Source organism: Miscanthus floridulus, chromosome 10 (genome assembly GCF_019320115.1).
Source record: "Miscanthus floridulus cultivar M001 chromosome 10, ASM1932011v1, whole genome shotgun sequence".
NCBI classification, from domain to species: Eukaryota; Viridiplantae; Streptophyta; class Magnoliopsida; order Poales; family Poaceae; genus Miscanthus; species Miscanthus floridulus.
The window spans coordinates 44333026-44345966 of NC_089589.1; the positions used below are offsets into that span (position 1 = coordinate 44333026).

The window sequence follows — 12941 nt, forward strand, 5'->3', positions numbered from 1 at the left end:
CTTGACCCTAGGACGAAACCCTCAGAAATGGACGATAGAATAGGACGTGAACAACCCTTCTTTCAGTTATATACCGACCCTGCATTTACTTTTATGCAAGGCTTATCTATTTATTGACCTGCTAACACCTGTTTCCTTAAAACATGCAGATGGCAACAAACGTTGAATGGCCGTCTCTAGGACCGCTACCTCTAGACCACACCAAGCTTACCTTCGACCTACGTGAGCTCAGGGGCTCAAAGTTGACACTTAATGTAGTCATATCCTAATTGAGAAGTCATCTGTGTCTTCATCACTTGTTCAAACACTAGTCACAACATTATTGTACATGTCCTTAATGAGCCCGACGTACTTTGTTGGGACTTTATGTTTGTCCAAAGTCTACCACATAATATTTCTTGGTATTTTATCATAAGCCTTCTTCAAGTCAATAAAAACCATGTGTAGATCCTTCGCCTTACCTTCTTTCATCCTTTTCAATGCCTCACTGACCTTAGATTCTTGGATTCTTCACACAAAGCGCCTATTGGTGTCATCAAAAGAGTCATTCAACTAAAAGGTTGTGTCCGTATTCTCACCATTGAACAATTTGTCAAAATACTCTTGCCATCAATGTCGGATCTTATCCTTTTTCACCAAGAGATGCTCCCTTTCATCCTTAATGCAATTAACTTGGTTGAAGTCCCTTGTCTTTCTCTCACGAACCCTAGCCATCCTATAAATGTCATTCTCTCCTTCCTTCATACTCAAATATTGGTAAAGATCATCGTACGCTCTATTCTTTGCCACACTTACAGCTTGCTTTACAGTCTTCTTTGCCACCTTGTACTTCTCTATGTTGTCTACACTCCTGTTATGGTACAAGAGTCTATAGCATTCTTTCTTCTCCTTAATAGCCCTTTGGACTTCCTCATTCCACCAACAAATATCTTTAGCCTCACATCCACTTTCTTTGGTCACTCCACACACCTCCGAGGCCATCTTCTGAATGTTGGTTGCCATCTTCTCCCACATGTTTATGTCATCTTCTTTCTTCCAAGAGCCATCTTTGATAACTCTTTCCCTGAATACCTCTAACATCTCCCCTTTCAGTTTCCACCACTTTGTTCTTTCAATCTTAGCTTGTTTATCCCTATGGGCACGCACCTGAAAAATAAAAGTCTGCCACCAAAAGCTTATGTTGAGAAACAACACACTTCCCTGGTATCGCCTTGCAACCCAAGTATGCTCGTTTGTCCTTTCTTCTTGCGAGCATAAAATCAATCTGGCTAGAGTGTTGTCCGCTACTGAAGGTCACTAGATGAGATTCTTTTTTTCTAAAGAAAGTGTTGGCTATCATCAGGTCAAAAGCTACCGCAAAGTTCAGAACTTCCTCCCCCTCCTGATTCCTACTACCATACCTAAAACCTCCACGAACTACCTCAAAACTTGCGCTTGTAGTACCTACATGCCCATTAAAATCTTCTCCTATAAAAAGCTTCTCACTACTATGTACAGCTCTAATCAGGCTATCTAAGTCTTTCTAGAACTGTCTCTTAACACTCTCGTCGAGGCCTATTAGGGGGGGGGCATACGCACTAATTACGTTCGAGACCATATGACCAACGACAAGCTTGACTAAGATAATCCTATCTCCTTGCTTTCTCACTCTCACCACACCATTCTTGAGGCTCTTATTAATCAAAACTCCTACTCCATTTCTATTCGCGATTGTCCCTGTGTACCAAAGTTTGAAACATGTATTGTCCATCTCCTTTGTCTTCTGACCCTTTCATTTAGTCTCTTGAACGCATAATATATTTACACGTCTCCTAGTCGCGGTATCAACTAATTCTCTTAACTTACCTGTAAGCGATCCTACATTTCAACTACCTAAACGGGTCCTAGTTGGTTTGACTAGCTTCCTTACTCTTCGCACCCGTCGACTCAGATGTGAAGACCCTTGCTCATTTTTCACTACACCCGGACGCCGATGTAGCGTGCCACTAAGGAAGCGACGACCCGATCCTTGCTCACTTAACACCATGCCCAGATCACAACACGGCGCATCACCAAGGGGGTGCCGACTCGGCCCTTGCCCATTTAACACCATACCCGGGTTCTGATATGCCGCGTCGCTAAGAGGGTTATGCCCCAACGGTTTTCTTTCGGGTTTTATCTCCATTAGAATAGCTAGATTTAACGTTGGCTCGCCACACCTATCATAATTCTCCTTCTTTACCAAGGCTTGGGACCTGTTATGTTGAGACAACATGGGCGGAGTTACTTGGAACACTACCTTACATGATAAAAATCAAAAGAATGAAAATATCTATCTTCCCTGATTCTATGGTCTATTTTACAACCTAATATAGTTTCTAGGATTATGTAATGCTAATGTCTCCATAACTACATTTTTTAGCTGCTTAAAATTACCAAAGCTTGATATGATTATTTTTCCAATGCTAACATAAGAATAGTTCCAGTTTTGTGCAGAAACTCAAAAGAAGCTATGTGAAAGTTAGAAGGATCCAGCCGTTGTCGCAAAATTTCCATCTCAGAGGTACTTCCTTTCATGGTCATAACTTAAAAATGTAGATGAGTTCCTTAATTTCTTATTATACATGTATGAATACTTAATAAAGCTATTTCTTTGTTCTCTGAGAATAGAGAATCAGACAGGTTCAGAATTCGCATCCACACCGATGGACCAAAGTAGCTCTCATTTGTATCCATTGATTTTTGTTTTTTGATTATTATAGTACACATAGGTGGTACATGTTAAATTAACATTTTTAGTTGACTCCTTCTAAATGAAGTTTTGCAATATCGAATTCCAGCCTACTTTCAGAGTACAGGTTAGACCTCAATAACATTGAATGAATTATATTAGGAAGAAAAAAAATTACAACAATGTAGTTTACAATTGTAACTCCATCTATGTTGTCTCAACATAGCATATCTCAAGCCCTGATAAAGGAGGAGGGGTGTGATAGGCGTGGCGAGCCAATGTTAAATCTAGCCATTCTAATGGAGATGAAACCCAAAAGTTCTGGGAAGACTTAGATGACCTGATTAGAGTTATACCTAGTAGTGAGAAGCTTTTTATAGGAGATCTTAATGGGCATGTAGGTACTACAAGCGTAGGTTTTAAGGTAGTTCATGGAGGTTTTAGGTATGGTAGTAGGAATTAGGAGGAGGAGGAAGTTCTGGACTTCGGGTAGCTTTTGACCTGATGATAGCCAACATTTTCTTTAGAAAGAGAGAATCTCATCTAGTGACCTTCAGTAGCGGATAACACTCTAGCCAGATTGACTTTGTCCTCACAAGAAGAAAGGACAAACGAGCATTCCTAGATTGCAAGGTGATACTAGGGGAGTGTTGTTTCTCAACATAAGCTTTTGATCGTAGACTTTTGTTTTTAGGTGCGTGCCCGTAGGGATAAACATGCTAAGATTGAAAGAATAAAGTGGTGGAAACTGAAAGGGGAGACGTCAGAGGTATTTAGGAAAAGGTTTATCAAAGAGGGCACTTAGAAGGAAGAAGAGGACATAAACAATATGTGGGAGAAGATGGCAACCAATATTCGAAAGGTGGCCTCAGAGGTGTGTGGAGTAACTAAAGGAAGTGGAGGCGAGGCTAAAGATATTTGGTGGTGGAACGAGGAAGTCCAAAGGGCTATTAAGGAAAAGAAAGAATGCTATAGATGCTTGTACCATGACAGGAGTCTGGACAACATAGAGAAGTACAAGGTGGCAAAGAAGACTGCAAAGCGAGCTGTAAGTGTGGCAAACAGTAGAGCGTACGAGGATCTTTACCGACATTTGAGTACGAAGGAAGGATAGAAGGATATTTATAGGATGACTAGGGTTCGTTAGAGAAAGACAAGGGACTTCAACCAAGTTAAGTGCATTAAGGATGAAAGGGAGCATTTCTTGGTGAAGGAGGATGAGACCCGACATCGATGGCAAGAGTATTTTGACAAATTGTTCAATGGTGAGAATACGGACACAACCTTTCAGTTGGATGACTCTTTTGATGACATCAATAGGCGCTTTGTGCGGAGAATCCAAGAATCTGAGGTCAGAGAGGCGTTGAAAAGGATAAAAGAAGGTAAGGCAATGGGACCGGATGGTATCCCAATCGAGGTGTGGAGATGTCTCAGGGACATAGCTATAGTATGGCTAACCAAGCTGTTCAACCATATCTTTTGATCGAACAAGATGCCTAACGAGTGGAGGAGAAGTATATTGGTACCGATCTACAAGAATAAAGGGGGTATTCAAAGTTGTACTAATTACCATGGAATTAAGTCGATGAGCCATACTATGAAGCTATGGGAGAGAGTTATCGAGCATCGCTTGAGAGAAATAATGCGGGTCTCTATGAACCAATTTGGTTTCGTGCCCGAAAGGTCAACCATGGAAGCTATTTTCTTAATAAGACAATTTATGGAGTGGTATAGGGAGAAGAAGAAGGACCTACACTTGGTTTTTATTGACTTGGAGAAGGCTTATGATAAAACACCAAGGAATGTTATGTGGTAGACTTTGGACAAACATAAAGTTCCAACGAAGTACGTCGGGCTTATTAAGGACATGTACAACAATGTTGTGACTAGTGTTTGAACAAGTGATGGAGACACGTATGACTTTCCGATTAGGATAGGACTACATCAAGGGTCAGCTATGAGCCCTTATCTATTTGCCTTTGTGATGGATGAGGTCACAAATGACATCCAAGGGGACATCCCTTGGTGTATGCTTTTCGCGGATGATGTAGTGCTAGTTGATGAAAGTCGGACATAAGTGAATCAGAAACTGGAGTTATAGCGGGAGACTTTAGAGTCCAAAGGTTTTAGACTCAATAGAACTAAAACTGAGTATATTAGATGTGACTTTGGCACTACTACTCGAGAGGAGGAAGATATTAGTTTGGAAGGTCAAGTAGTGTCTAGGAAGGATACCTATCGATATTTAGGATCAATGCTACAGAGAGACGGGGATATTGATGAAGATGTTAGCCATAGAATCAAAGTAGGGTGGATGAAGTGGCGCCAAGCATCTGGTGTCCTATGTGACAAAAGGGTACCACAGAAGCTAAAAGGCAAGTTTTATAGGACGGCGATTAGACCTGCTATGTTGTATGGTGTAGAATATTGGCCTATGAAAAGACGACACGTTCAACAGATAAGTGTCGCGGAAATGCGTATGTTGTGTTGGATTTGCGGTCATACCAGAAGGGATCGAGTTTGGAACGATGATATACGTGATAGATTAGGGGTAGCATCAATTGAAGAAAAGCTTATCCAACACCGGTTGAGATGGTTTGGACATGTCCAACGGAGACCTCCAGAGACACCGGTGCGTAGTGGAATCGTAAGCCAGGATAGTAACGTGAAGAGAGGCAGAGGAAGACCGAAGTTGACTTGGGTAGAGGCAACAAAAGGAGACTTGAATAGATGAAATATACCCAAAGACTTAGCCTTAGATAGGAGTGCTTGAAAAATAACTATTCACGTGCCTGAACCTTGATTACTTTTGCTGAGTTTCAACTCTAGCCTACTACAACTTATTTGGGACTTAAAGACTTTGTTGTTGTTATTGTTGTAGTAGTAGTTTCCAATTGTCTCGATCACTGTCCCTGTGCATTTCAGCATCTATATTGTTAATGGCTCCACAATCATCCTAAATCCTTAGGTTGCACCCTAACCAAAAGAAAAATGGTCACATATTGGTGAATGAATTCAGCCACTCACTATTTGTGCTTCTCATGAATTTTCGCTTTCTCGTCAGAGATCGATTCCTATCTTCAGTGGGATACCTTTTCCACAAATAGAGGCACTAAACCTACGAATACTATGTTGATGATTAATTCCTATCTTCAATCTGTATTAAGAGCTAATCCCTCTAGATTAATACAACTCCGTTTATCCATTACCTGCCTGATCACTGTGTCTCTTAATCAACTGGTGTTGTTTAGCAAATATTCAAGCTAACAGATTATTTTTATACCCAGTGCCTGCTAATCAACCCACTCATCTAGATATAGGCAACAGCAAAATTGCACTACTCGGCCTCTGACACCAATAGAATCACAAAGATCATGGAACCAGGTGAGACAGCTACATTAAAGTCCGCAGGCCATCATACTGCTTTTTAGCAAATATGAATTCGTTAATTTTTACCTATGTTTTCCCCTTTTTTTTTCGTTTTGTTACCCTTCTTTTAAACTTGGCCTATTAATTTTGCCTCTCACTCACAGTCCACTCAATTAACAGCACAGCCACCAGCCCATCCACAACAGCAGCAGGTGAGATCCGGCAAAACTCTATACTCCTACTCCCTCCCACTGCTTGCCAATCCATTGAATGGCAGCTCAATTTTTGGACCATTGATCCTTTCGGTCTCAGGAATCACGAAAACAAAAACAAAGTGACATATCCATGCAAACAATTAGTAATGCTTAGTGTTGACATGTGACAGTGCCATTTAAACCAACGAAAGTAGCTAGCAGTATGCCAGTGCTGATTCACAGCTTAATAAACTGTTGTTAATATAGTCAGGATTCCTTTTACACAAAAAAGGGTACTAAATGTATGAATAGTACACTGATGAATGATTCCGTTCTTAATTCTATGGTCACAACTAGGTCCTGTATATTGACATGATTTTTTTTATACATCACCTTACCTGTGGCTGAAATTAATCCTTAACTTCAATTGAAAAATATACAGGCCACAACCGACAGGATGCCTAATTACCATTACCCAAACCTGACAATAATCAACGAGACAGACCTCCACAGCAAGAACTCAAATGTCTTTGACAATGCAGTGATAGCAAGTCTTCCACTGTCAGCCACCGATGCAATCGGCCATCAAAGTATCAGAGATGCAATCCAGCAGCAATTCCAACTGGACATGCAGGTAGAAGACGTATCAAAGTTATGCTTCCTGCATTGTACTTGAATCTATCAAGACTATCATGCTTGCCACCATTACATGCTATTGTCACCACGATGAAGCAATCTGAGATTGTTTACTCTCGCGCAAGGGCGCGCGCCATCCACTAGTATCTTCATTTGTGGATAAAATCCGAGGGGATTGGTCTAAGAGGCTGAGCTGGTGTCCGTCTTTGTCAGTCAGTACCATAATTGGTCGATAATAATGTTGCAATCTAGGTAAATACGACGATCAATCACTTTAAAGGTCTTATCTTTAGGCCTTGTTTAGATCCCATCAAAGTTCCAAGTTTTTTCACTCTCTCTCCATCACATCAATTTTTAGCCGCTTGCATGGAGTATTAAATGTAGGTAAAAAAAAAAAACTAATTACACAGTTTAGTTGAAAATCACGAGATGAATCTTTTGAGCCTAGTTGGTCCACGATTGGACAATATTTATTAAATAAGACGAAAGTGGTACTATGCATCAGGTTGAGAAAAGTTGCAATCTAAACAAGGCCTTACATATAAATTTGGCTGCCACAAATTGGTGTGCTATATGTGTCTGGCTCTATATTACTCTTTTCGTTCTAAATGATGAGACGTTTGCTATGTATTTAGATATACACTATGTCTAGATATATAGTAAAATTAATATATTTACAAAACAAAAATGTTTGATAATTTGAGATTGTGGGAGTAAAATTAGACTGCCATACTTGTATGGCGAAATAGGCTCATTTAGCATTGTTTCATTTTGGCATTGCCTTGCAGAAGCCAGAGTCGTAAAAGCACCAAAATCGTAGCTCCACTGTTATACTTATACCATGAAAACGACTTCAGCTCCTCCATTATCGCCAGAAGCGCCCCTTTTCCTTGGTCATTTAGCGTAGTTATTATAGCTCATCGCGAGAGCTGAAACCGGAGCAGCATCAAACAAGCTTTGAGGTTCTAATTCCTAAGCACCACTAAGCGTTATCAACAGCTTTGTAGGCACTATAATTATTGGTATGTTTGTTATTCGAGTTCCCCATCTGAGAAGCTACTGGTATCGTACGAAAATGTTTCAAGCCGATTTCATCATTTGTGCTTTGACACGTAGCAGCACGTCAACGACATATAAGAACATAAACAAGTTGAGCACTCTGCCGTGCTGTCATTTTCCCAAACTTTCCTAGATTTATTATTTGAATTCTGAAATGAAACCGGTTCGAAGTGGTGCTGCCACAAAAGCCCCACTAGCATAGAGAATTTGCACTAAAGTCCAGTGGACTGCCACCGTGGCCCACCACCAGCGTCCGGCCGGTCCCGCTCCTCATCCTCCACCCGCCACTACCTTCGTCCCCTCCCGCTCGGGAATCCTCCGCCTCCATCCCCACCCAGATTCCCCCCACCACCGCACGACGACGACCCGACCTCCTCCCACTAAAACCCACACGGTCACGGTCACGGTCACGGACACGCTCCACTCCTCTCGCTCCCACCGCCCGCGCACAACTCGGTCCTCGCCACCTCCGCCCCTCCCCGCCGCAGCCATGCCGCCGCTCGCCGCGCGGCTCCACGCCCCGCTTCTCCTCCTCGCCCCCGCCGTCCCCTCCGCCTCCTTCCCTCGCCCCGGCACGCGCCTCTGCGCAGCGAGCGGGCCCCGCGGCGGCGTTGGCAGGTCCAGGAGGGGCGCGCTGGCCTCGGAGAAGCCGCCGGCGGTGGCGGTCGCGGAGAAAGCGGGCGGCGAGGGTCCGTATGACGCGATTGTGATCGGGTCGGGGATCGGGGGCCTGGTGGCGGCGACGCAGCTCGCGGCCAAGGGCGCGCGGGTGCTGGTCCTCGAGAAGTACCTCATCCCCGGGGGAAGCTCCGGGTACTACCGCCGCGACGGGTTCACCTTCGACGTCGGCTCCTCCGTCATGTTCGGCTTCTCCGACAAGGTGAGCTCGCTAGTGTGTGGGGGCGTTTTGGTTCTGCAGCGCGTGCGCGTTTCTGGGGAGTGGGAATTCGTGTTCAGGTGTGCTGACTGCTGAGGTTGCGATGCTCTGGAGAGCTTGCTGCTTGGTGATAGCGATTGGTTTTGGGCTTTTCAGCTGCAAACTGCGATAGGTAGTCTGCAGTTTCCTCTGCTCTGCGGCTGCTCTGTGCCATCTGGATAAACCTGATGGAAGTGAAGGCCATTCTATATATTGCGCCTCAAATGTGCTTAATATGCATGCCTAAGTGTCAGAGTGGCGTGCACTGCATGACGCACACTAGTGTGCATTGTTGGTTCAAGGGTCATGCACGTTTATCTCATCAGCGATTCAGCGAATTGGCATGAGTAGGTGGGCTAATGGCCACAGATGTGCATGTGTTACTGTCGGATGGTGCTCGACTGGTTAGGATAGTAGTGTTGGTCTTATCGCTTCTTATATAACCACCCATTACAACTTTTAATCAGTATGACATATGCTGTTATGCAGGGTAATTTGAATTTGATCACACAAGCATTGGAAGCAGTTGGGCGTAAGATGGAAGTTCTACCTGACCCTTCTACAGTTCATTTCCACCTACCTGGTGATCTCTCTGTCCTTGTGCATAGAAAGTATGAAGACTTCATCAACGAACTGATTAGCAAATTCCCTCATGAGAAAGAAGGGATCCTTAAATTCTACGATACATGCTGGAAGGTACTGTCTTCAGTTTCTTACCTGTATCTTGTACTCTTGTGCTATAGTTGATAGTGCAATGTTAGAAATTACAATGATTGTCTAACAATCACATTTCAACAGATCTTCAATTCACTAAATTCGTTGGAGCTGAAGTCTCTAGAGGAGCCCCTTTACCTTTTTGGGCAATTTTTCCAGAAGCCTCTGGAATGCTTAACTCTAGGTATATAGACTGCAGCCCTGTATTCAAATTGAAAAATGTACTATTTACACTCTATAGAGAAATTACACAAGGAATTAGCTAAATTAATATGAAGCAAATGCATTCTCACAAAAATTGTAAGAATTATTTGCTGTGTGTTGGAGATTTTTTTTTGAATAGTACATCATATTTACAATAAAAGTCACAGGTCTATCTCCCTTTCAGCTTATTATTTGCCACAGAATGCTGGGGATATTGCTCGCAAGCTCATAAAAGATCAGGAGCTACTCTCCTTCATAGATGCTGAGGTGTGAGAGATTTGTGAGTTGATTCACTTTTCAAGTTTTCCTCTTTGGAGCATGTGATCTTCAGTCAATACTAGTTTAGTTGAAGGCTGATGATTATTAATTGTTTTTGTAGTGTTTTATTGTGAGCACAGTCAATGCCTTGCAAACACCCATGATAAATGCAAGCATGGTAAGTTCAATCTTGATCTTCTGGATCTTCATTTCAATTCATTTGGGCTTCTGTTATCTCAATGCCAATATAACAGGTCTTGTGCGATAGGCACTTCGGGGGGATTAATTATCCAGTTGGTGGCGTTGGTGGTATTGCAATATCCCTGGCAGATGGCCTTGTTGAAAAGGGTAGTGAAATCCGTTACAAGGCGAATGTAACCAAAGTTATTCTTGAAAATGGAAAGGCTGTGAGTTATCTTACTGACTTATACCTGGACTTATTGGGTTTTTGTATCTTAGCTGATAACTTCTGTACTCCAGGTTGGGGTGAGGTTATCAAATGGGAAGGAGTTCTTTGCTAAAACGGTGATATCAAATGCCACTAGATGGGACACATTTGGTAATTCTAATATATCTTCGATTGGAACTTTCAAAAGAGGAAAAACTAGCTCTTTCAGTTTCATTAATTTTTTTGTTGAATGTACAGGAAAACTCTTGAAAGAAAAAAAACTTCCAGAAGAGGAGAAAAACTTTCAAAAGAATTATGTTAAGGCACCATCATTCCTTTCAATTCATATGGGTGTCAAAGCTTCAGTTCTGCCTGCTGGCACTGACTGCCACCATTTTGTACTTGAGGTATGCATTGTGTTCACTGGGAATGCCATATTGTTTAGAGTTTGACATCAGTAACATTTTCTTTGTATGACCTGTTTGAGTCTGTAATTGGCAGGATAATTGGAATAATTTGGAAAAGTCTTATGGAAGCATATTTTTAAGTATCCCTACAGTTCTTGATCCATCATTAGCTCCTGAAGGACATCATATACTTCATGTATTTACTACTGCAGGCATAGAAGACTGGGAGGTAAGGACAGTGTTCTAGCTGAAATGCAAATTTCATTCATATTGAGATACCATGTATTTTAGAGCTGTTTGTTTTCATCATTGACAGGGTCTTTCTAGGAAGGAGTATGAAGAGAAAAAAGAGGCGGTGGCCAATGAGATTATAAGAAGGCTTGAAAAGAAGTTGTTTCCTGGTCTTCAAGATTCAATAGTCCTCAAAGAGGTACCTTCTTGTTTTCCATGTGATTCTATTGATACATGTTCCACAGTTTGATTTTTATTAATTCTTGTATAAACTTTAAACTGCCTTCTAGCAACTGTTAAGAGTTGATGGTGAAGGGAAGATTATCATATGCTTGAATATGTATATGATTATGGATTATGGATCAGAAAAGTCCATCTGTTATATTTGTCAATTTTTGATGACTTTGCTCACAGCAATATCTTTCCAGTATGTGGATATCCCTTGAGGAGAGTAATGACCACTGACACAAGTCTCTTGAACAAACTCTTTCAAATGATCCATATCAAGTAATTGTAGTGTGGTTTCCAGTCTTCCAGACCTTCCTTTCGGGTGCAGCTTCTTTATGGGCAATTGTCAAAGTGAGTTGAGTTGTGAGTTAAAAATATTGACTTCTATGAATCACATGTCTAGTAACATATAATAACGCAGAAACTTTTGTAGCCTAGTCACACGTGCTTTGGTTATATGCAGTAAACTTAACTGGAACTGTTCTGACTTCTGCTACCAGTAACTCTTCTAATGCAAAACTTGTTTTGTTTCATCAGGTAGGCTCACCAAAAACTCACCGAAGATTTCTTGCTCGAAATGATGGTACATATGGACCAATGCCACGGGGTAAACCGAAGGGCTTAATGGCTATGCCTTTCAATACTACTGTAAGTATCAGAAATCATCTCCCTTTGGGTGACTTGATGTACTGGATGTCCCTCACAATGTTATAAGATTTGTCGAACTGAAACTGGGGTTCTCAATTTACAGTCAATAGATGGCCTTTACTGTGTTGGTGACAGCTGTTTTCCTGGGCAAGGTGTCATAGCTGTAGCATTCTCAGGGATCATGTGTGCTCACCGAGTTGCTGCAGATATTGGTAAGTTCAATTTTTACTGTCTGTCCTGAACAGGGATAGCTTGATGTGTCACTAAGACAGAATTAGTCACATGTTTGATGCTAGGTCTTAGAGTAGAGCTCTCGATGGACAGTGCTATGAGAATGGTTTGCAACTCACAGTTTCTTTTTACTGCTTTACCCTTCTTCCAGGACTAGAGCAAAAATCTCCAGTTCTAGATGCTGGTCTTCTTGGGCTACTCAGATGGTTCAGAACACTTGCATAGGACTATCACAGTGGAAAATGGACTTCATCTTGTTTCAGAAGGCTGATATTTCACTAGAGTTAGGATTCTGCACTTGTTATGATGATCTGGAGCTGCAGCCTTTGTTATCAGCAGCGATTTCTCTTATTTCTCAAAATGATAAAAAAATGAAATATGAATAGGTGTACAGGTTTCAGATTTCAAATTCTATAATTAGGGGTACCTCAGCTTTTGTCTGTTGTGTACCTCAGCTGATTACCACGATAAGCAGAGCTGTACTTTTGGGAGCAATGTAAATCATGTTACCTAGGACTTTGAAAGTTCTGTTTTGGGACACCCTTCAACTCTCTGAATATACAAAAGCATCCTTCAACTCTGAATATTCAAAAGCGTCAAATGAGGTTTTGCTGAACGGATGCTTCCGCCACCCAAAGCTGTGGGGTGGGTCGAAATAGTCTCAGTCGGATTCAATGCTCTGCCCGACAAAGGTGCCTAGCAACCAAGTCTGCACTATGGTCTACCCTTAGTTTGTCTAGCATTAGCA

General features: G+C 41.9%; 1 protein-coding gene across 2 annotated transcripts; it reads left to right on the plus strand.

Moving 5' to 3' along the window:
- Window positions 1-8288: 8288 nt before the first annotated feature.
- LOC136486550 (prolycopene isomerase, chloroplastic-like) lies at window positions 8289-12731 on the plus strand. Of its 2 annotated transcripts, none has more exons than XR_010766866.1 (13): window positions 8289-8848; window positions 9374-9580; window positions 9683-9782; window positions 9987-10069; window positions 10182-10238; window positions 10315-10467; window positions 10541-10619; window positions 10707-10855; window positions 10950-11084; window positions 11172-11285; window positions 11515-11665; window positions 11852-11962; window positions 12066-12081. XR_010766866.1 is itself a non-coding variant. In XM_066483465.1 (13 exons), exons 1-13 carry the CDS (start codon window positions 8459-8461, stop codon window positions 12416-12418), a joined length of 1761 nt encoding a protein of 586 aa, XP_066339562.1. In that variant the 5' UTR covers window positions 8292-8458; the 3' UTR covers window positions 12419-12731. The 2 variants fall into 2 exon arrangements, 1 of the variants encoding a protein (XP_066339562.1); XM_066483465.1 differs by lacking the exon at window positions 11515-11665 and adding an exon at window positions 12345-12731 and having other exon boundaries at window positions 8292-8848; window positions 12066-12174.
- The last annotated feature ends 210 nt before the right edge of the window (window positions 12732-12941 follow it).